The sequence below is a fragment of the Temnothorax nylanderi genome, unplaced genomic scaffold, assembly GCF_030848795.1.
Source record: "Temnothorax nylanderi isolate EJ_2023f unplaced genomic scaffold, tnyl_v1.0 TNYL_tig0007_pilon, whole genome shotgun sequence".
Classification (NCBI taxonomy): domain Eukaryota; kingdom Metazoa; phylum Arthropoda; class Insecta; order Hymenoptera; family Formicidae; genus Temnothorax; species Temnothorax nylanderi.
Genome location: NW_027249069.1, coordinates 2,687,272 through 2,712,448, shown reverse-complemented (window position 1 = coordinate 2,712,448; position 25,177 = coordinate 2,687,272). Strand labels below are relative to the sequence as shown.

General features: G+C 39.9%; 2 protein-coding genes across 9 annotated transcripts in view; one reads left to right on the top strand and one right to left on the bottom strand.

Annotated features, from left to right (window-relative positions):
* The window catches only part of LOC139782010 (protein FAM135A), a 36,151-nt gene extending 15,716 nt beyond the window's left edge, over positions 1-20,435 (bottom strand). For 3 of the 7 annotated variants that reach the window (XR_011720774.1, XM_071720921.1, XM_071720938.1), the window contains exon 1: positions 19,484-20,435. The gene's annotated coding sequence lies outside the window, so the exon portion shown is untranslated. Of the gene's footprint in view, positions 1-19,479 lie in introns of all 7 variants that reach the window. The other 4 variants (XM_071720927.1, XM_071720924.1, XM_071720930.1 and 1 more) reach the window with 4 other exon arrangements.
* Positions 20,436-21,557: 1,122 nt separating this feature from the next.
* Glcat-i (Glucuronyltransferase I) lies at positions 21,558-25,166 on the top strand. 2 transcript variants are annotated; one of them, XM_071720868.1, is made up of 4 exons: positions 21,558-21,750; positions 23,177-23,703; positions 24,100-24,396; positions 24,472-25,166. In XM_071720868.1, exons 1-4 carry the CDS (start codon positions 21,624-21,626, stop codon positions 24,568-24,570), a joined length of 1,050 nt encoding a protein of 349 aa, XP_071576969.1. In that variant the 5' UTR covers positions 21,558-21,623; the 3' UTR covers positions 24,571-25,166. The 2 variants fall into 2 exon arrangements, with proteins under 2 accessions (XP_071576969.1, XP_071576973.1); XM_071720872.1 differs by having other exon boundaries at positions 21,613-21,746.
* Positions 25,167-25,177: the final 11 nt, after the last annotated feature.

Genomic DNA, 25,177 nt, shown 5'->3' with positions numbered 1-25,177 from the left:
CCCCGATAGATTCATATAATCTGAGCGTTCCATTATGAATGTCATATACCTTTATGACTCTTTATCGATATGGATTATGGCGTGAGCGATTGTTTCAACGCGACAATCTCCGGCACGGGAAGCCGTTCTGAACTGCGCTCAGGGGGAAACTTTCTTAATTTACGCTCATCGATATTCCCAAGGCCGATGTATTTTCTCGACGTGCACGACGGTGCTCACGATGCCGGAAAGTGCTTCTTGGCGAACGCACTCCATTGCCAAGGCTGCTCAAAGGCCGCGTACACTCGGCCGCCTCTTTCCGTTTTAAAATAAGAAGATGGGCGACACCCTCTCAGCATGTCGACGCACTGGCAGCTCTTTTTTCCGCAAGTCCTTTTTTTTACGCAACAGGAGAAAGGTACAGGGACATAGATTCCTCGCATAAATAAATGTTTTTAAAAAGATTAAGAGAACTTTACGTTACCAATTTGGAAAATTGAAAAAAGGACCATGTTATTTAAATTAACAGACGTAAATAAGGACAGCTTTGCGATCTTGACATTTCATCATCATTCGCGTCATTGCCACGGCCGCTCGAAGATATAGCCCGGAAGGGGCTTCTTTCCAGCACATTTATTCACCCGGTACCCGGGTGCGAAGATCAACGACTCTGATTTTCAGAGTGGAAGGCATGCATGTGAGAGAGGCGTCACTGCGACGGTGACTTGTCTTCCTTCATCCAAGGGGAATTTGTAGCTCCGAATTATCGTATAAATTGTATTAGAACTTACTCTTGTGTGTTTAATTCGTGAAAACGATATCTGGAGTTGCGCGTTAGAAGAAAATATTATTTAATTAATTGTAAAAGAATTATAATGAAAAAAATGTGAGTTCTCAATGGCCGCATCTAAAACTGCATAATCCTCTTGCGGCAGAAGAAATTCGGCTCCAGATCCATCATCCGCGCTACGCTGAAACGCGGAAAAGTTCGCTTTTCCTCTTCCCCCTAAACCACAAAAGTTCGCGGGTTATTTCTAAGCTTCGTCGTCGAAATAAAGTCCGCGCAATAATTTAAAGGGTCGGATTTTCCCTAAGTCGCGACAAGAGGTAGAGGAAGAGGAGAGAAACGAACGCGCGGCTGCTGCTAGCAGACAGCTGTGCTCTGCCACTTTTAGCTTGGCCACGTAATCCAGTTACGTGTGCATGTGTGTAACCGATGAAAAATAGCCGGGCGACATTGCGTGAATTCCTGAGATACTTTTGAATTCCGCCTTCAGTGATGTCTTTCTTTCGGTAATGCCAAAAACGGTCTTGAAATTAATGATGCTTTTTACAGGATGCGTTTCTTTACAAATTTTATATATGTATACAAATAAAAATTTATAAATTATATTTAGATATATCTTCTTTAATTTGCTATATTGTAATTATTATTTTTTAAATAGTTTATTCTTAAGACTTAAAGGATTACTCCAGAAAGATTAAATGTTATTGTTATGTTTTTTATGTTCTTCCTGTATTTTCAAAACATAGTTTTATATTTATTATGCAACAAAATTTTTTTAAACTTTTAAATCATATTATAGGAAAATATGTGGCTCTTTTTTTCACGCGGTATGTAACAATGCTTGATTAACTAGTATCCTTCGGATTTTCAGCCAAACCGATAACAGAGAGCACTATCATCCCCGACACCACGAAGACACCGACGGTGATCACTTTGCTGTCAACGATCGCCAGCGTTACGATCGACTCGGAACTTCCGGTACCGATGGAGACCCTCAATATGTCAGTCTACAAACAAGGTTAATACCTAAATGCTGAATGAATTACGGTGTAATATTACGAGAGCGTGCATGAATAAAAGAAATTAGATCGTTCCCAGACTGGGTGACCGGAACGAATCGTTACTCGACTAGAACTAGTCTCGGGACTAAAAACAAAATGACGGGTGAAATGCGGAACTGGATTCGGGTCACTGTCGGAATTCACGTTATTCCATTCGATTTTGCTCCAGTTAAATCCTGAAGATGAATCAAACTTCTGGTCGCACAGCGACGCTTTCATCTTCTCCTCGCGGTAATATTAAACTTCTCGTTTGATAAGGCAGACATCTCTATTAATTCTAGCGCAGAAATCGCACGTGTACATTTTACAAGCAAAAGACAATTGTGACAAGAAAAAGATTTATGTCTGTGTAGAATTTCGCGATTTTCTTGCAAAATATTTTCACATCGTAGCATCTGTTAAGTTTTTGCAATGTTCAGTTATCGAGACAGTTCCAGTCTTCTGCACATTTTTTATAATTTAAATAAATCAGTTTTTAAAACCACCACATAATTTTCTGCTTATATTTTGTTTAGTTTAAATAATTATAATCGCATTGCGTGTGATTACTTACAATATAGCAAACACTATAATTTGTGGATTAACGACCACTTTATATGCCATTATCTAAGCTGCCATTATCTAATTTAAAATTGAGAATTGAGAATTGAGAATTGAGAATTGGGAATTGAGAATTGAGAATTGGGAATTGAGAATTGAGATTTGGGATTTGGGAATTGGGAATTGGGATTTTGGATTTGGAAATTGGGAATTGGGATTTGGGAATTGGGATTTGGGAATTGGGAATTGGGATTTGGGATTTGGGATTTTGGATTTGGAAATTGGGATTTGGGATTTGGGAATTGGGAATTGGGATTTGGGATTTGGGATTTGGGAATTGGGATTTGGGAATTGGGATTTGGGAATTGGGATTTGGGATTTGAGAATTAAGATTTGGGAATTGAGATTTGGGATTTGGGAATTGGGAATCCCAGGGATTTGGGAATTGGGATTTGGGATTTGGGATTTAGGAATTGGGAATTGGGATTTGGGATTTGGGATTTGGGAATTGGGAATTGGGATTTGGGATTTGGGAATTGGGAATCCCAGGGATTTGGGAATTGGGATTTGGGATTTGGGATTTGGGAATTGAGAATTGAGCATAATGCTAGCCAACGAGAAAAAGGTAGCTGCGAATGCCGACGGGCGGCGTTGGACGACAAATTCGGAGCTCCGAAATACCACACGCGACACCAAATAAATCTCGAGAAATACGTTTATATTAATATTGTTATGTATTCTTTAATGCAAGGCATGCTTTTTCGAATGTGATTAGACGATAAATAATTATAAAATGCTGTTGCATAATGCTAGCCAACGAGAAAAAGGTATAATAGCTGCGAATGCCGACGGGCAGCGTTGGACGACAAAGTCGGAGTTTCGAAATACGATAACTAAATGTATCGCGAGAAATACGTTTGTTTTAATATTGTTATGTATTCTTTAATGCAAGGCATGCTCTCTCAAATGTGATTAGACAATAATTAATTATAAAATGCTGCTGCATAATGTTAGACAACAAAAAAAAAAGGAAGCGGCGAATGCCGTCGATGAGAGTCGTGGCTCCGAAATGCGACAAACGACACCGAATGAATCTCGAGAGATATGTTTATTCTAACATTATTCTTATGTGTTCTATAACGTGAATTAATTTATGCTCTCTTGAATAAAATTGGACGATAAAGAGTTCATTGCATTTCGGAGCTTAATTCTTATACCTTTTCGACGGCATTTGCTGTTACCTCTTTCTCGTCAGCTAGCATTATGCAACATCATTCTGTAACTCTTTATTGTCTAATCCTGTTAGAGGAAGCATGCCTCTCATTAAAGAACAGTAAGTTCCCGCGCTCTGACCAATAACAGCGTGATTACGAGGAGGCAATGTGGGGAGGCAACACCCGCGCGGCGCGGCGCGCTCGGAATACCTACTGCAACCTCCTCGCTCATCATGCTTTGCTGATACATCAGGAGTAAATTTCCGTGATTTCGCGGTGCGAAACCTGAGTTTCGCCTACTTTATCATCCGAATTAATTCTTCTATTAATTTTTATTATCTTCTAACGTCTTCGCTGATGCATAATTAAATTCTTGCTATTGTTTTCTCATAGAGGAAGCTTTGTTTTCATAAACTTCGTATATGGACCTTTGATCGCATATAAAGCTAAGTCTATAATCAACCGAATTTAAAAGAATTATATATGAAATAGGGGTAGAAAAGACCGAAGTAAAAATTGTTTTTTGAGTTTTCGATGCCAATGTGTTGCTTATGTTCGAAAACGTCGAAAAATCGTAATTTTAAAAAATGTCCGTATGTATGTGTGTACGTATATGTACGCTTTTTGTCCGTTAATGCTCTAACTTCCGTAATTTTTGAGATATCGGGATGCATTTTTTTTTAATCGAGAGAGTATCATGTAAGGAAGGTTGGGATTGAATTTGGCGATGTGTGTGTGTGATCGGTAAAGCGGTTTTTTTTAAATATTTTAAATAAAATTTAGAATTTTTGCAGAAATGTTTGTGGTTGCGAAAAGCTTCCTCTATGAGCAAGCCAAACTAAAAATTATGCATCTAATAAAATACAAGATTCCTCATAGGGGCTTTGGAGCTTTGGGGGCCTGAGGAGCTTTGAGCGCATAGCAATACGTTGTGGATTCAATTTGCATTAATTTCCTACTCTCTCAATTCAAAATTGTGACTTTGCTATGTGCAAATTTCCAAATCGCACACCTCAATTTGATGAGAAAGCCAAGTGCAAATTTCTAATTTGCACGATTTTAATTTGATGAGGAAGCCAAGTGCAAATTTTTTTAAATGCATATTCTGGTGATCTGCTAAAAGTTGATAAACAGCGAATGCCTTATTTTGTCTCTCTCTTTCCTCTTCTTTTAAGGTCTAAATACAACACAAAAATACAAGCAATAGGAGACAAGACAGGCAACTGAAATATCTACATTTCAACTTATAATAAAACTGAATCACTGTGATTCCTGTGATCAGTCAGGTACAGGCAATAGAGAATAGAAATCTAACGCGTCGGAAAATCTGTTCCTATTGCCTACTTCAATAAAAAAAGTTTGATAAATCGATATAACAATTATAATTAAACGAAAAACATAATTTTAATGACAATTGTAAAAATTTAATTTTTATTTGAAAATTTTATATAAATGTATTACTAATAATGTATGATATTATTAAAACCAAAAAAACATATTATTAATACCAATATGTATTACTAATAATGTATAATACCAGATCTTCTTGTAACAAAGGATGTATCGATTTTCATTTTTAATTACCGTTACAATATATTTCTCATTTTATATCTGCGTCAGAATTGAAGAGTATTGTAAATTGCAATGTGGGAAGGAATAAATGTAAAAAAACACATATTTACAAAATGATCTCTTCATTTAACTATAGCCAAGCCAGTACATACAATCGCAATGAGAAACGGATAACTTTACGAAAATCTTGTAACAAATTTGTTAGGCATCGTTAAACATTCATGGCTCTTAAGTCATCACTCGCGTAAAAAGCTGAAGTCACTTATACACTAGAGTAATATATATAAAATGGTGCAAGTAGAAACTTGCACATTGCTTTCTCATAGAGGAAGCAGAGATTTCGTCCAATCGTTAGTTAACGCGAGAAATATATAAAGAAATATATGTATATATATATATATATATATATCAAAATCTATGTATATTACGTTTTTCTATAAGTACCCGTATTCAAAAAGGAAATATAATCTGTGAAACAAGCAACTTATTCAGTCATTTTTTTAAATTGACAATCAGAGATATCATTTCTAAATGCTTGTTTCACAGATCAAATCAGTCGAACAAATATGTCAAAAAATTTTTTTAAAAAGAACCCCTTTACCAATTATCGCCAAATTCAATACCAACCTTCCTTAAATGATACTCTATTAATTAAAAAAAAATTCAGCCCGAAATCTCAATATTTGCGAAAGTTAAAGCAACCACGGCCATTTCTAAAAAAATTCAAAAATTTTTTAAAAATAGAACCCCTTTATCGATCATCACCAAATTCAATACCAACCTTCCTTAAATGATACTCTATCGATTAAAAAATACTTGCACACTTAAAAACTATAAGTAAGCAATGTGCAGGTTTCTACTTGCACACTTAAAAACTATGAAAAAGCAATGTGCAAGTTTCTACTTGCACACTTTTTTTTATTGCGATAAGCTTTATTGCGGCTAATATATGTTATACTAATATCTGTTCGCGTATAAAGCTGAATCTAATCAACCAAATCTTAAAGAATTATATATGAAATAGAGGTAGAAAAGACTGAAAAATATAATAAAATTAAAAATAGATCGATATCTCTCCAAATTTGCGGAAGTTAGAGCAACCATAGACATTTTTTAAAAAATTCAGAATTTTTTTAAAAAAGAACCCCTTGATTATTAGCAATTTTTATTAATTCTATTATATTCTTCAGTTTTTTCTACCCCTATTTCATATATAATTCGTTAAGATTTGGTTGATTAGTTCTGGAGTTATAGAAATTTCGGTAAATTTGGCACATACACACATACACACACACATACATACATACAGACATTTTTTAAAATTACAATTTTTCGACGTTTTAGAACATTCTAAACACGTTCAGAAAAACAAAAAAAAAATTTTTTTTTACGAAAACAGCTTCCTCTGTGAGGAAGCAAAAACAAGAGTTCCTATATATATTTTATGAAAAAATATCCATATTCCGTGTTATTTTAACGTCATCCTTTGATGCTTTTTGCATTACCAACGTGCCATACTTCGATCTCTATGCAAACGCGAGCTTCAAGTACGAGTCCATCGCTTTGATATGTTTTATAAGTCATACATTCGATTTGTATGCACAATCCTTTACGTACGCAACTGTCCTTTAACTTATAATAAATGAGTATATTTAAGATTACAGATTGCAAGACTTTTCACGGGAAAAGTGATCTAAAAGAATTTAATTGTTTGTTACATATTTATCTTCTTTCTATCTCGATTCTCATAGAAATAGGTAAATGTTTCCAAAATGTAACGAAACGTTTGGTATTTGAAACATATTATTCAACAATTATTATTAATATTATTAACTATTATATTAACGTTAGAATATTTCAGAATATTTTGTAATGTGACAACGCGTTTAAAGAGTGTGTCCGTGTTCTGAACAAATTTTTAACGAATTTTTTTTAATATTCACACTAGCGAGTGAATTTTTAACTAAGGACTCGCGAGGCGTTACCGTGTTTATGCAAAAAAGGAAATGCATCATCGCTTCAAGTTCCTCGCAATAGTTTGCGATGGGACGAAGTCACGCTCTCGTGTACGTCAAGCGCATTTCAGTCGCATGAGGGTTAATCGTGCTCGAGCGCTCTCCCGCCTCGTGTGTGCGCTCACACGATATTTCTAGCCCCGAGGCCGACGCACCGTGTGGCCCAGATTAACGCCTCTGGGCGATACCGGCCTACATCGGCCGACGTGCGTATTTACGTATGACGATACGACGACCGAAGCGCGCTTTTTACTCCTGTGTGCTCGCGAAAACGCGAGCGAGATAAAAAGCGCGTGATGCACACGGCGCGACCGAAATGCTGTGCACGTGAGAGGAGATTTGAATATTCTGGGTATCGCGCGACGACTCTTCTTTGCAGTTCCGGTTTATCACATTTTTTTCGTTTACTTCCGCGACGGAATTCGAACGATGTAACGATCCATTATTATTTCGTTTCACGCTCGCTACGGAGCATCCCTTCGGCTGGCACTGGATTCATCGCATTTCGCACTTTCGAAGGCATTTGCACGGCTGAGGCAAATACGAGCGATTCATTTATTCCGCTCGCGTATATATCAAATTACGAGAAATGAAAAATTGTTCTCGAAACTTTATTACAGGAGAAAGGGGATTCCAACTTTGTCAAAGAATGTATTGTTAAAGTAAATTGACTTTACATCCTGCGATCCTGTAAAAGTAAAATTCTTTTTCAAAATAATCTTCTCGAAGAGATTTTGAAAGTCAAAGACTGCAAATTCGATATTTCGCGGCTGAAAGCTTAAACTACTGAAAATTTAATTCTTCGTACGTCTATGGCTGCTCTCGGATTTACGGGGAGCGCAACTTATAATTTTATGATATTCGCGCCTGAATTCTTCGTAAAGTTACTTTTTAAATGACACAACAAAAAACGGCGAAACTGCCGCTGAAAATAGAGCCTGAAAATGTATAGCCCCGTGGTCGCGGTACATCTACAAAATAGAATAAAAAACTTCCTGGTTGCAGCGTTAGCAGGGGATTATTGTGTAACATTTTGCCGGAGTAATCTCCTTTCTATAAAATTGATTTTCTTCCCGATAGACTTTGTAGGTTAAATTAAATATACGGAACTATAAATATACCGGATGGAGGATTACTTCTTATATACCAAAGGTTCGTTTTGTGACCGCGTAAGAAACGGAGAATTATAAAACAACGTTCCTTCGCGATAATAAAAGCTGAGAAATCGACAAAAGAAATTTCGCAAGTTTTAATTTAGTCGCGTAAGTCGGGAAACTTTGTCGTCTCGTTGCTGAGTAATTTAGAAAATAACTCTGTCGTAACATGCACGTAGCATAGAGGTCTATCTTTCTAGAGACGTTTCTCTGTACTTTCCCTCATTTTTATTTATTTTTAGAGCGCCATAGCTATCTTCAAATTCACTTCGTCAACAACCTTTCAGCAGATGGATATCAAAGCGGCTTTTTCTGCAGTGTGTAATCATCGAGTCGCCATTGCGCGACTTCGCAGAAAACGTGAATAGCGAGGCATAATTGAGCAGCTTATTTTGAAGCCGACGCAAATGAATTTTCGAGACACGAAATGTGTCATAATTATATTTATTTGTATATATTTCAAATAGAATTTATATGCAATTTTGTACGAAAAATATAATATCAGTTGATATATAATCTATTATCATTACATTGTGAAAGAGCTTTGTCGCAAATTGCAACCTTTTCAAACATTTTATTTTGCCTTATTAGAAGATAAATAATTTAATTACACATAACTAAAGCGTGCAGTTTTCCGATATCCCAAATTTTATTTCCTAGCAACGTTATATATCTAAAATTTCGTGTGATTGTCTGTGAAGTAATCGCTCTTTGCACTCAGCGAAATAATGGAAAAAGCTAAACGATCTCGCTCCTGAACGACCAACAGACCTTGAAGTGCTATCGGGGACTTATTAGCTCCGCCAATTATCCCATCGATTATAAAATCGCATGCGCGCTTGCCAAATGAAAGAGACGGAAACGTCAATCGTCCAGAGTCGCCCCTTTGACAGAGTATAGTGACAGAGGAAACAGGCTCTAACAAGGAAAATTGAAATTTCGTATCGATTAGCGCGTCGTTCCGCGACGAATTTCCATGCCGCGTCGATCCACCACCAGGTCGTCTACCTATCGGCCGACCGCCGCCCTTTTCGCCAGACAGGCTAATATATATTTTCCACCTCGAATTTTGCCACTATGCATACAAAGGCATAATTATTAACAATGAAGAAAGAATTAAATTATTTGCTAGCATAATTATTATATGTATAATTTTGAGAAATAAAATTCGAGAAACGTTTGCGCGAATTCTGCAAGAATCTTAAATCTCGAAAACAGTTCAATAAGATCTCCGGCTCGTATTTCTCGAGCGATTTACCAACTTCTTCCTGGCAAAAAATGTATGATCTAGCGCAATGTTTCTTCTTGGTTATTTATCCATTTTACTTATTCAGGGATCCCTAAAACGTTTCATCTGTCGTAATCTCGCTGTTACAGTCTACGCGCGATTGATCGCGAACCCGGCTTCCGGCTTACGAGGCGCCCGGGACTCGATCGTAAAAATGTAACGGAGAGATTCACCGAGTTTCGTGACCGCGGGGAAAATGGGAAATTAATCATTTTGTCGCGGGGAAAAAAAGAGATCGAAACGAGGGAACGTACTCGGTTTTGCGTGCCTTTCCTGCGCGGAACGCTTCCCAATCTACCGCGTCTTTGACCCTTTCCCTCGGTCGTTTCCCTCGGAGCATTTAACCCCCGACCTTTTTCGGTTCAGTCGCTCGTATTTAGTTTAGACCTCGTATGCTTTGTAATATTAAAACACATTTCCCGGTAGATTCGTGCCTTCCGGAGAAGCGTTTTCGAATCCAGGCTTCGAAAGTGGCTTCCGCGATGGACTTCAAAGCGAAAAGGCGAATAAGTAATCCTGGGCCTTTTATTGGACAAGAATGCAATTTCGAGCTTATCTTACAATGCATTTACATTAGCTTTCCATATCGCTTTATTGCTCTTTGAGACATTCTCGGAATTGCTTTCAGATTAAAGCAACCTTGCGTGAAATGTGTGTCATTATTTATGTAAATTATCTCTTTCATTCAATTATTTTCATTTATTTATTTAACTGAATCATCATCGACAATGTACTCACCCAAGAATTGTTGATTTAATCAATTATCAAGTTGACTGTTCTTATAATAATGAACTGTTTGTGATTCTATGTATAAATCTTCTCTCAAGCAGAAGCTATTATTTAAATAAATTTGTGTCCTATTCAAAAGCACGGCGCACGCGTATTTTTATACGAAAGTCGATATTTATATCCCCCGATCAAAAGTAACTTCGACGTACAGTTCGATCTGCAAAGACTTGAAAGCACGTCTATACTTGTGCCGGTAAATTTTTTATTATATTCTCGTTCCGCCCTTAAAATAGCGGCAATATCGCGCTAGATTTGCTGCCATGCGCGCTCGCTTTTAAGATATTAAATCGTAATCTGTCGCTCTTTTTACGACCAATCCGCATGACCTTAAAAGAACGACCCGAGACCAGATGGCGAAGAAATTTCGTATAAATGGAAATTCCTTCCGGCGGCGGATATTCACGCTTCCCCTTTGACTCTCGCCCTCGAACGCTTTCGAGGGGAGGCCTGGATATTTGATGAAACTTCTTGCCCACGGCGTATAAATGTTGCAAATTTAAAGATTGACTCGGATTGCATCAGCAAACTTAACGGAAAAAAGAGTACGAATATGCAAAGGACGTCTTTGACCTCGACTTTTTGGAAAGTGTATTCATTGTGCTTTTTAAAAATATATCGTAATTGACTTGTCATGATAACTTTCGAAACTTTTAAGTCGAATGTTGAAGTAATATGGAAACATTACTCGTTATTGTCGCTAAGCTCTTACTATAAAGAAAAAAAAGAGAATGTAGTAAACTAATTTATGATGTAATAGATAAGTATTAGAAACAAAGAAATGTTATATGTAAAGTATTATGAGTATAACAATCGTTATACTTATAATGATTTTATTCGTAATTTCTCTGATTTCTAAATCAGTCTAGCTGTCCGAAGTTTCCAAAACTTGTTTAAATACACCACATAGAAAAATTAAGAATTTTTATTTAAAGAGTTCAAGTTTAAAAAGTTTATACTGTGAAAATTGTTTTAATAAAAATTCGTATGTGATGTGATGTAAAAAGAGAACATTAATCCTTGATCGAAAGACAATTTCCTTTGAAGCTTCGGACTCAATGACCCTCATTTTCACTCACAGGAGTTGCGTGCGTGTTTGGGCAGACGTCTAGACGGTTTCTATCCGATGAAGCGGCGGCGGCGTCACCGTGTAATCAAAAGTATTTCTTATCTTCGAGGCATCGTACGTGGCGCCTCGCGACATCAGATCGAACCTCGAGGTAATCTCGAGGTCTACCGCCCGGCTTCCTGCGGTACCGCTTATTACCGTAATAAATATCGTGAGGAGCCGGTGCTCCGTCGGGAAAAAGAGTGAGCTGGTAACTTCGCAACGAGACTACCCACCGATCGCGACGATTTACTCGACACTTCATGGGTTCAATTCACTGGGATTTCCCGGCGTCCTTTGAACACGACAAACATGAGATTGCATTGACAGTAGATACAATAATACCAGATATTTTATATCACTAATAAAGATTTTGATTTTCTTTAATCACGGATTCTATATAGAAATATACAACAAAATTATAACAGAATTATAAAAGAATAATAATCTTATATAAGAAACAGGATCATTGACAGAAACGCAACAAAAAGAATTCTATGCCTTAAATAGAACGACGGAAAAACTACTACTGTTACTATTATCTTAAAAATTATTTTTTATTCTACTCGAAATTTCAAATAAGCATGATTATCTTAATTAAGATAAGCAGTAAAGTTATATCAATTCTTTTTAGCATATATAAAATTTTTATTTAGCAGTTTCTGAAAATTTAATATTCACTGACTTGATCAAAATTGTCTCACAAGTTGTCTCACATCAGTTTGACGTATAGTATTGTCTAACAAAATTGATCGTCACACAAATGATTGCGTGATAAGATAAAAGGAACATATGTGAAATCAACGCCGGGTCCTATAAAAAGCATCTTGTTCAAATTCTACTGCAAGAACGTCGTTATTCAATGTAATGTAAATTCAAGATGCAAATTGCTGGCTGTTTCGCTCATGGAACATTGGCGTCTACCGTTTTCGTCGTACGGTATCGCAAAAACCTTCTCATTTGCATCTTGGATTTACATTAGTGTTCGCTGTGTAAACGTGACTTTAGCGTCTACCATATCCGAGACATGATGTCACAAGAAATCTTTAGTAACAACTACGTCATCTCTGCCGGTTCGCCGTACAAAAATTCGGATTGTGCTGATAGTGCGATAAATGTTAAATCCATTTACTCGGCGCGGCGTGGGAAGAGATTTCATCATCGCGTATTTCTCCAGTGAAATGCAGCCTCGCCCAAAAATCTGGAGCACTTTAATAAATGGCAGCTTAAATTAATTAGAGCCGAAGCCAAAGTTCACATAAGCTAAAAATATTATAATAATTTTATGAAGTATATGATTATTATAAAAAATTTACGATCTTTTTTAATATATTTAATATATGAAGCTATTACTAATAAATATAAACAGTAGAGATTGCTATATTTTATATTATATACGTTTTCTTATTTTTGTATATAAATAATACAAATAAATAATTTTATATTACTGGCTCCGTCGTTCAATCATTTATTCGAATGTATTAAAAAATTGAAAGGCTGAACAACAGAATCCCTTTGAACCATCTTTTACAAATAGATGGCACGTATAATCTTCAGCAAGCGGAAAAAGCGCATCTTCTCAAGCTCGAAGGATCCCTTTTTTCTCATTTCGTCCGAGCCATTCGAAGAATATTCTTTTTGCGCTTCTCTCGTTTCTCGGAATGAGAATTCTTTCGTTTCTCTGGAATAAATGCGCGCAAATTATCGCCAGAAATCTCCGGTAACTGTTAGAGAAACGATACACAGCGCTCATCAATACATAAGCAATCATCAATATGTATGTCTTATGGCATTGGCAAATTTTTTCGTTAGATATTATTTAATATAATTCTATATAAAGATATTAAACGTTTGAGGTATAGTGTGCGTCTCAAGCATGTCAAGAAAAAATGGAAAAAACACTTAAAACTTGTTTTTAATAATTAAAGATAAATTTAAAAATTAAAGATAAATTTGAAGATAAAGCACACACGCACACAAATTTAATTAGATTGGAAACATCAATCTTAAAAATCCACAGGTAAATTTATAATAAAAATAAGATATCGTAACTTTAGCGATATATAAAATGTAAAAATAAATTTTATACGATATGATTTAGAGTCTGACCGAATGCAACACGCGCTCATATTTCTGCGCACGTGTTTTCTCCTTGAACCGATAAACCGGTAGTTCAACAACCACGCGAGCGTGAGCTTGAGAAGTTTCACCCCTTGGACGATAAAACGGCCTTTATTGCGGGAGATACGAACACGCATACCCACAATCCTTTCTTCTCACCGTTCCGCGAAAGATCTTCGATAATAATCGGGGTGTGTTTTCTGCACGAGCGCCGCTTTTTTTTCGTATATATTTACAAGTGGTGCGACGATAACGGGAGGTGATAAATTTTCGCGCGGTCTCCCGGCGACCAGCCGGCTTATCTCGTATAATCCGTTTTAATAATCAAGGTCGTAATTTCTAAATTTGTATCCGGACTTTATAAATTACGCGGCGTCTCGCAATGCGAAGCTGTACGGTGAGTTTCGAGCTTTCCTGAAAATTTCCGTCCAGTCTAGAATTGAGTCTTCCCGATTAAAACACGTCAAAGCATCAAGATTTCTCGAAATCGAAATTATTGCTTCTTGCAATTAAAATTTTTGGAGCGTCATCAAATAACTGAAAGCCGTAATGTTACTTAAATTGAACTAGATTACATTACTTCACACATTTAATTTGACGTAAAATTAACGAAATATTTAGTATTGAATATTAGAAAGCTGTAACAAATAGTAGTCTGAAAAATTGATCTCAAAGATTCCGCGATTAAAATTTAGTAGGTCCTTAGTTCTCTTGTATAAACACAATGCACAATGCACAGTACAAGGAGATTGCAAGTACAAATTGGCGTATCAAATAAATAGTCGAACCGATTCTTCTTTTGTTCCCGCCACCTCGCGCACGTCTAGATCTCATTTTGAAGCGGAATTGTTCGTTCCGAGCTGAGCAATTCGCCCGCTAATCACCACGGTGCACGGTGGAACGAGCCAAGAATCTACTATACCGTGGCCCGGAACTGCTAACCGCATTGCCACTCATTATTTCTCAAGCTGCTTCTCGAGCAGATCGCGGGCCACTTCGATCTGCTGACACATCGCGATCTATCGACATCTGACTTAAATCGTGGCTAAATAAATCCCATTTGGTCTGCTAATCGTCTACAGTCGTAATTACGTTTGTTCTCAAAACGAAACTGCCGCATCTTAATTATTGAAAAGAAAAGCCTAAAGATAAAAGTTGCCTTATTTTACCCGTTTTATTTTCCCCGTAATAATACCGATGAAAAACAAGAAGGAGAGTAATAAGTTGCTAGTTTTAACAATCGCATTTAAGAGTCGAAGAGTCTCATCTATTATTCATCAACAGAATCAAATCGTTTCAGTAACCTTTAAAACTCGTTGGACAATTTGTTTCAATGGTCATAGTAATTGCGATATTTCTTATGCAATAAAATGATACATTTCATGTTCATTACTTAACAGAAAAAACAATCGCTTACGAAACTCTTATTACGAGGTATTACGAGGCTCTGACGTAACGCGAATAAAAGTACACGATGTATATATCGATACGCTCCAACTGCCGTACAGTCTGTTTTATGTATACAGCTATAGTATAACACGCCCTACATAGTATATATACACTCTGGCATCCTTGCATTCTGATATTCTTTCGAGCACGTATATACATATATATTATATACGTCGGTTCAATGACCATCCCGATCAAAGATTGAAAATGACACAACCACCCGGCTTTTTCTCTTCGCGATAAGGTTTCAGGTCGAATAGAGCACTCCGGCTGATTGCTATTAAGACCGGAAGTAGGTCAAGACAATAAGAGGCCCGCAGGAAAGTTATAATTCACGGGTGCGCGGTTTCAGGAAAGAAAATGGCCAGGGTAGCGACCGAGAAATAAGTTTTTGGCAACAATACGAGAGCGCGTTGGCATCAGAATACCTGTCGGAGTATGAAAAGAGAGGACGGCTTGCCTCGGCGAGCAAAATTTATTCTTGAAATAAGACTGAGAATGATACGTGTATACGAGGTGTTTAAATTCTTTATCTCAATTTTTGCTTACGGTTTATTTAAATTTAAAATTAATAATCTTAATTATAATGTTGGGGTACTATAGTTTTCGAGTTACAAATAATCAAAAATTAGATTTTCAACTTGCAAAACGAAAATAACAAAACTTTATCACTTAAATTAGAAAAAAAATTTTTCATAATTCTAATATGTGAATCTCAGGATATTTAATATTGTATATTATATGTAAATTGCAAGAAATAACTTCTATAAAGTAGTACCAAACTTGTTAAAATATTCGTCAATGTAATTAGAAAGTTCTAAAATATTTTATAGACTTATGTCACAAAGAGCCAGTCTTTAAATAAAATAAATTGATCAAGCTTTAATCAGCATCATTCTGAACCCCTTAAATATCTAGCAATATTTTCTCGAATTCCATCAATGGGATATTAGAGTCATCGTACTCTTTCGTCGGTGCGTCATATAGAGTCACCATTGTTAGTATTCAGTTTAGGTATTTCGCGGTGTGCATTATTTTTTGCCAGGGAGAACTCTGGGGGTGGCGAAGAGGGCGGAAAGGAGCGAATTGTTTCCGCTGGGGAACTCGTACCAGCCTGTGTACGCGATCCCTCAACTCGAACGCTGCTCCATATCGGTTGACCTTTTCTGAAAACGGTCACGCCTCAGAAATGTCAGGGTACTACTATCTCCGCGGCTGTGAACTTTGGGCTATACATCTGTTACGCTATTGAAGTCATCGCACTGCGCGACGGCGGCCGGGGTCGCTCGTAGGAGGCGGATGGGATGGAATTTTCCTAGGAATTGGTTCCATGCCCTTTATCTCGTTCGCCTCAACTAATCGAATGCGACTACTAGACAGACAGTAGGTATAATCGATAACGGAATAATGCATGGTACCGGAACATTGCGGTCGGGGGCGCAAAATAAAGGCGCGTTTGTTTAATAATAGCTAATCGAGCGACCGATTTTAGATTCCATTCATTTCTACGAGAATTGATTTACTGAATGGCGGGCTTATTAAATTACCCATAGTTGTGATCATGCTGCGAACAGTGAAATCTGTTGATACGAGTCTATTACTTTCGATTACAGTTAAAAATATATACATATATCGATGTTTAATGTATTATGTCGTTGCATTATTGACATTTCGATTTATTTTATTTTCGTTCAAAGGCCTCTAAATAAGATATACAGTTACCACCCTATGCAGGCCGCACAAAGAGAAAGTAAATGAAGCTTCGTGACTCGACTCTGCAGTGCATGACTACGCACGTTGAATGTTATACCGTTGTACACGCATTCGCTGACATTACGGGGAGATTTTACGGGGGCCGAACTTCCGATCCCGACGAAGTTAACGCTACATTAACGCGATGCACGACCCATATCATGTTGCGTAACTAAACAAACTCCCACGCGATAACAATATTAAAAACCCAAGTAGACTGCAAAATTAAATCCTACCCAGCCAAGTTACGTAGCCATCAGCGTAAATCCGCTTGCCGCTTTCACGATCGCTTTGCAATCCCGCAATTGTTGCAGATTTGCAGTAGTTTTTTCTCACGATCATGGGAAACATCGCGCGTTTTGCGAAATGATAGATAATACTTGATATAATCGTAATAAACAGAAGATTTTCTATAAAATCACGTCAATATTAATGTCGATTTCAAATCTGCTCAAAAGAAATTATTTTCATTACGTTCTCTTCCCTTATTTCTCATTAAAAAATTACTCTATTAAAAAATTCGAAATGTATAATTTAATTCGAGTTTAAAATTTTTTTCAAAATTATATAAAAAGATCGAGGAACGACCCAATTGTTAAACGATTGAAATAGAAAGCTTATTAAAGCTATATATTTGAGTTTATACGCGCTGTCATAACTTCACCAACGTTTAGAAACTTCCCCACCTAGACACGAGTATGCTATTTACTTGGCAGATACTCAGAATAGCGCGACTATAATCCCCTCAAGTGTGATAGCGGCACGCACGCGAGAAAAGGATTGACGAGCGACGGTGTCGCAAAGTATCGTGAGGGAACATTGATCGATCACTTCTTACGAGCTTTACCGCGACGGTGGTGTCGGCAGCATCCGTAACCTTGCTAAATTATTGAACGACCATGCTAGACGCCGCGCCGTCCATGCCGCAGTTATGGGCAATTCCGCGGGATATATACATTTCCGGCCCGCATATAAAATCGACGTGCCAGAAATCGTATCGATGGATTTAGATGGCGGGACGTCGAGGGCAGATTTGAAGAACCTGCATACGCAGGTATAGTAAAAGGAAGTGTGACAGAGAAGCAACGGAGCAAGAGAAAAAAGATAGAAACCGCTCTCAAGAGTTTCTTCCAAGTTCCTTCAAGGAACTATAAAGATTCGGTACAGCGAAAAATGTGCTTACATGCTAAATGTAATTTAATTGTCAAATATTAATAACTTAGATTTCTAGTCATTTTGTCTGTTTAAAGATTAGAGATAGAAATATCAGATTTACATCGAGTGGAGACTCTTCTCGCCCGAGAATAACGATACAAAACCAGTCAATCACAATCGTTGAGAATTAAGGCGCGTCAGAGAGAATTTCATCGAATTGCCCCGGTGGCCCGATCGACGAACCTGCATTTAAATAAATTGACATTTTCCGATTCACGTGCACATAGATGAGGCAAGATAGCGGTTACTTCCGTGCAATAGCAGGGGAGGATGAACGTGGACGAGAAAGAGGGGGGGACCAATTTAAAAGCCGCGACTCAGTGGGGCACGATGACGTAGTTAGCGTGCGGCTTCTCTGTCGTCTCTCTAAAAATGAATGATAAAAAAAAGGTGACAGAGAAAATGGAAGAGGGAGATAAAGAGAGTAATCTGATAATATCTCTCTTTAGCGAGGCTCGAGACTAATGCATATGCGGTGATAAGGAGGAGAAAAATAATGGGGGGAGAGAGAGAGAGAGAGAGAGAGAGAGAGAGAGAGAGAGAGAGAGAGAGAGAGAGAGAGAGAGAGAGAGAGAGAGAGAGAGAGAGAGAGAGAGAGAAAAAGAGAGAAAAGATTCCCTCTCATGCGGTCGACAAGCCTCGAGTATTATTTCTGGTATTCACGTACGGCACTCGTGACGTATGACGACGGAAGGGTTGCGCGAAGGAGGGCAGAGAGAGAGCGAGAGAGAGAGAGAGAGAGAGGGAGCAAAGGGCGCGTGCACAGTAACCCCTTTCCTCATTGTTTGTACGGGATTCTCGTTTGTATTCGCGAAAGAGAGAGATCAGAGGGACGCTTCACGCACCGACGATTCCGTTTTGCAAAAAGCAACGAGGGGGAAGGGGGGGAGAGAGAAAAAAGATACGAGGGTGATACGAAGGGACGGGGGTTGCGGATGGCTGAGAATCGAGGGCGGCGCGGGGAGAGGCCGCGAGGGAGAGAAATCGCGAGGGAAACGAGAGACAGCGGTATCCCTCCGTGGTGACCTCCCCCTCCTACCCCCCTGGTCGCCCTCACCCAGCGTGAAGCGGCGTTCCCTCGCCCCAATTACCGTGCCCGGCGCGCAACGCCTGCCGTCCACGCTCGTAATTTGCATCCGACCTCTATTTCCTCGCGGCGAAGCGCGATGCTGCGCGCGCGAACTCGTCATCATCCCGAGCCGACGTTCGCGTCGTCCTGGACGACGTTCCAGGAAGTACCTAGCTGTTCGGCAACGTTCGAAACGATCTCGTTCGAGAGGCGCGAACGATTGAGTTCAGCACGCACGACGAATATCGTTCTAGAGGCGTGGACCTGTAATATCAAGTACTCGAGATGATTCATCCCCGATGAAACCTGGCGAACCTCGCCTACATGTATACGCGGGGTAAACGAAGCGAAAATAAGGATATGGCTTACTCACGAGGCACGGGGTCATCGATGAGGCGGCCAGCGGCGGGTTGACATCGACTCCAGGATGACGATCGACGACCGAGGAGCATCCTTCCGGTCGTCTCACCCTCTCTCGCCTTTCCCGCTCTCTTCCTACTCCGAGAGATACTCCGAATTTACGGGGATGTCCCGCGGGACCCGGGCGATCCTCCCGTTGTCGTCGTCGTCGTGCGCTCTCAGGCAACACCCACTTTCTCCCCTGGCCTCGTAACCTCGGAGGTAATCACTTTCCTTCCGTCCCGCCGCCGATCGCAGGGGCGCTATCCTCCCTCGTCGTCCTCGTCGTCGTCGTCGTCGACCACCACCACAACCACTGCCACCGTGAACCGCCGTCACCACTGCCGCCGCCGCCACCGCTGTCGCCGTCGTTGTCGCTGGCACAGCCACGACAGGCAACTAACGGCAGTAGTAACAGACGTCCGTTATACTACTGTCAGACAGTTTCGCACCCCTTGCGTGTCACGTGAGCACCCCGTACGTTCTTCCCTCTCTCTCTCTCTCTCTCTCTCTCTCTCTCTTCTCTCCCTCAATCCCTCTTCCGCCCTAGTATGCCCTTCCCCTCTCTCCCGCCTTTCGTCGGGCGCGAGCTATCGACTCACCCCCGTTGGCAATTAAATCGTAGCTCGCCGCGCGCCGGGTCTCGCGTTGTCTCACAGGATCTCGTCCCGCTCTCGCGGCCGTGTCTCCTCACATCGCGGCGCCGTTTTGCGTGCCGTTTCGCGCGCAAGAACGGTGGTGCACGATGAACGATGGCAGGAGGAGTAACGGAGGAGCGACGCGCACGTTCCGCCGCGGCCGTCGCAGTGGCCGGTGTGGTGTGGCTGCGCGGCGCGATACCCTCGCTACTTCGCCAGCGGTGAGCGCCGCCGGACCAGCCGAAACCAGCCTCCCTTCCCTCCTACCTACCACCCTGTCACCTTTCCCCCTCTTCTTCCTCAATCCTCCCTGCCCTCCTCTCTCGCCGGATGCTGATCCAGTTGCTGACTGGTCGCTCGCTGACTGTCCTAGGGAGAGAGCGTACGCGTGACCGTGGCACGCGCGTGCCCCGGCATGCGCCGATGCGCCCTCGACACGCGCCGCGCGAGCCCCATGGGTCGCGGCCATCGCGGGCACCCTTGGCGTCATCTGGGATTACTCCGGGGTGGCTGTGCCTGCATCCGCGCGACCCGACCCGACCCGACCCGACTCCGGGAACAACTATCCTCTTCTGTTTCTCTTTCTTTTTCTCTCTTTCTTCTTTCTCCAAATGATACACGTGCATAAGAGATCGAATTAAAAACCTGAAAAATTGTTGAATGTGTTAGTATTACAGAAGTGTACTTCTTTTTTAATTTGTTTCTAAACTCGGATCTCTGAAACAGAGAGTTTCTACTTCTACCTAACCTAACCTAACTGGAAATTATTTCCCGTATATGCCCGTTGAGTTCCTTTTGCGAATAGAAAGTAAAATTGTAGGGCAAGCACACGCAGCTAAATTAATTTAGCTGTTTTTAATTAAGTATTTACAAAGATATGCTATTTACCGTCCGATGAAAGAACTCTAACTTGTTTCGCGAACGTAAAGAAGCTTGGTAATAAAACTTGCCGTCCTAAAATGTCGGCAATGTAACTGCCTGCATGAAAATAATGTAAAACAGCTCCTTTGTATCTTCTCACGATACCCTGACGATACGATTATCATCGTCCAGTAATGTAATATAAATTTATCACTTGCGATAAGACGTCAATTATATATATATATATATATAAAAGTTTACGAATTATTACAAACGGTAATAATATCTCTCTTAATATTGCGTGAAAATATAATTTTTACTTAACGCAAGTGTTCAATAAAATAAAGCCTGCGTTCGTTTATTCACATTGGGAGCTATTGGGAAACCAAACACGAACGCAGGCAAAATAAAGATTCTAGATAAGATAAGCTCGATAAGATAAATTTAAATTCAAATCGTTCGAGCTATCGACTAATCGTATTGCGAGATAACAATTTAAAGTCTCGCGCGAGCGAGTCGGTGCCTCAGCCGCCTCGGGGCCAGGGGTACTTTGACACTTCGATCAGCGCGATGAGCGCGATCGGTTAGGCAGAACGGTGTCATGGCGCGGCAACGATGACCGAGAGTGTGTTCCTCATCGACGAATCTAGCACGAAGGCCAGTATGTGGGGCGGATTTCGCTGCAACAGGGCTTTCGTGATACTGTTCCTGCTAAACGTGATCGTCTTCCAAAGCATCGTATGTGAGTGTTCGTCTACTTATTGTGTTCCTCCCGCGTTCCGTTGCCGCGAGCAACCCGCATGCCCCACATCCACGCGTCCAACGTCCAACGCGTGCCGCGCCGGCCGCGCGTGACAGCGCGAGCAGCACGAGTTGGCGCGCGCGCGCGATGCGCTTTTGGCGCGATATTCGAAACGATATTCGAGTAGATAATTTTATTAACTTTTTTTTCACGTGAATTAAATAGAGCTGCGTATAGAAATTAAAAGATTAAAAAAGAGGTCAAGGTGTAGTAAGATTATTGTAATTGTTAACGTGTTAATATATACATTAATTACTCGAGATTACAGAAATTAAAAAGTAGGAAAAGGACCGTTATATGGTAGAATTGTTATAATTGTTAGTATGCCAATGTATCTTGTGAAATGCGCACTTCGTATGAATATTATTATCAGTATGAATGTTATCAGTATATCTTAAATGGATCGACATTGTCCAGACATGATTAAACCTGTGAGATAAAATTTGAGCGATTATTATCAAGTATTGTGATCTGTAAACAGATATTTCGAACAAAAAAATGGAAAAGATACGAATCGCTATTGATCTTAATAGCTTTGAAATTTTTGATAAAATTATAATGTCGTTCTGTTCTCAAGAGAAAATTAGCTGTACTTTTAATTCTGCTGAATGAAGTCTTCATTTCGAAAGCAGAGAAAAAAAAAAGAGAAATCGCGGTCATTAGCGATACCACGTACGCTGCCACATACGTATCGTGATTGCAAATCTGTACGGAATATTCGTAGAGCGCGGATTATTGCTATTTACTGCTCAATGCCGTTTCGAAATTCTCGATGGCGTCATAATACCTTGACTATTTATAATATACGCCGCATCTTCGCTCTGACTCGCCATTCTCTCTGGTTACCTTCGATAACGTTCGCCGTATATCGGCGGTGCGTTATCGCGAGCGAGATCGAAGCGTAATTACCCGACTAGTAAACGACGTCGTCGTTCTGCGATTATACATTAAGGGTCGGCAGGAGACACGGTGGAGACCTTTGTCGGGTTGGCTTAGCTGCGACTCGATGCGAGTCCGTATTTTATTTATTATAAATTTTTAAGAGCAAAAATGCAAAATCGGACTCTTTATCTCCCTGCATTATTATATAAAGAATATATAAAAAAAAATTCACGAATCTATGTAACTTATTTTATGAGAAATATGGATATTACGAATCCGTAATTCGTAATATCCATATTTCTCATAAAATAAGTTACATAGATTCGTGAATTTTTTTTTTATATACTCTTTATATAATAATGCAGGGAGCTAAAGAGCCCGATTTTGCATTTTTCAATCGTGCACTTAGTTTATAAAGTGCACCTGAGTCCTGAGTTTGCCTGGGTCTCCTGCCGACCCTTAACTCCGATTGTGTTTCACGCAGATTATCAGGAGCACAAGAAATGGCAGGAGATCAGGTCCAAGTTGGACCCGATGATAGCGGATCTGCGGGACGTGCAGGGGCTGACGTACGGGTTGCTGAAGAGGCTGGAGGCACATGGCCTCTTCGTCGAGAACGTCCGCGGGCGGGACGACGGTAGCCGGCCGGTGATCTACGCGATCACGCCTACGTTCGCCAGGCCCGTGCAGAAGGCCGAGCTCACCCGGTTGGCGCAGACGTTCCTTCATGTCCCCAATTTCCACTGGCTCGTCGTGGAGGACGCGCCGCAGAAGACCGCCCTGGTCACCCGATTCCTGGAGACCAGCGGCCTGATCTACACCCATCTGTCCGTGTCGACCCCGCCGAATTACAAGCTCGGCAGGAACGACCCGAATTGGAAAAAGCCGCGCGGGGTTGAGCAACGAAACGCGGCGCTAAGATGGCTCAGGGAGAACCTCAAGCCGCCTGACAAAGGCGTCGTCTACTTTGCCGACGACGATAATACTTATTCTGTTAAACTTTTCCACGAGGTGAGGCAGCTTACTTTGGAGAAATGCTGGTTTCCTTAGATAGATCACGTTGACGTAATCATTTTTGATTTTTCAATTAATTCTGACCCTTTGCCTTGTTTTTCTCTCAGTCTAAGCGATTTAATTCGGAGCAGTTTACTTGCTGTTCTATATTCTCAAATTTTTTACATAATCAAGAGACACGGTCGCAAGAGTTACAAGCACTCGAGATTTTGAGATCTCAATAACAAGTGAACGCGGTAATTGTGATCGAAAGAGTGATTCGATTAATACATCTGATATCAATTTCAAAGATAATTATGAATTTAGGAAAAATGAATCACGATTCACTGCGGTACATCTGTATGTATCGTGTGTTTCACTTAAATATAATAATTATAAATGTATTGCTTCCAGATGGAGAAAATACAAAAAGTCGGCGTTTGGCCGGTCGGCCTAGTCGGCGGTCTAATGGTAGAGAAGCCTATTTGCGACAACGCCACTAATAAAGTAATCGGTTTTAACGCGGCATGGAAACCGGATCGTCCGTTTCCACTCGACATGGCAGGCTTCGCTATTAATCTCGAATTACTGTTGGAACATAAAGACGCGTGGTTCTCATACGACGTGCAAGGCGGCTATCAGGAGAGTGAGATACTTAGACAATTAGTCACGAAGGATCAATTGGAGCCACTGGCAGACTGCTGCACGAAGGTAAGATCGGAAGACCCTGGAATCTTGATAATCTTTTAAAATGTTCGTGAAATTTTTGAATTCTGTGTATTTTAGGTGTACGTGTGGCATACGCGAACGGAACCGCCGCAATTAAATGTCGAGCAGATGTTGATCAAGAAAGGTAAGCGTTCCAATGCCGGCATCGAGGTATAAACAAGAAAAGGTTGTTCATCATCATTCTACGACAAGAAAAGGTTGTTTATCATCATTCTACGCAACGCTGCTGCATTCTTCTAATTCCTTGTGAATCAGTGATCTAATAGATATTATTATTATTATTATAAATTCGTGATCTAATAGATATTATTATTATAAATTCGTTGACATCGATTTTTTTAAGAATAGAAAAGATGGGGCAAACCTAAGAGCACAAACGTTCTTTTTATCGGGTTCTGCATATATACACATTACATATATGCTACATATATATATAGCATATATACATGTAGAATACAGTGCCATCCTGTATAGCTGCTTGTAGTAATTACTGTAAATTAGATGTAATAGCGATGATAAAGAACAAAAGTTATCGAATAACTCTAGCGAATCATTATTCGAATCTCAAAGAATTATGTGATAACGCAGTGCTTTGGCTTAATCCGCATGTCCCACGATATCGTTTCGTCGGGACGAGTCAATGACCATTTGTCATTTTCATGAAAAGTATAAATAATCTTATATCACGGTTATATCGTTTTGTAAAAAAAAAAAATGTATCTATTGTAATAAAATTTTTGAGGAAAACAAGAGAGGCGCGGGT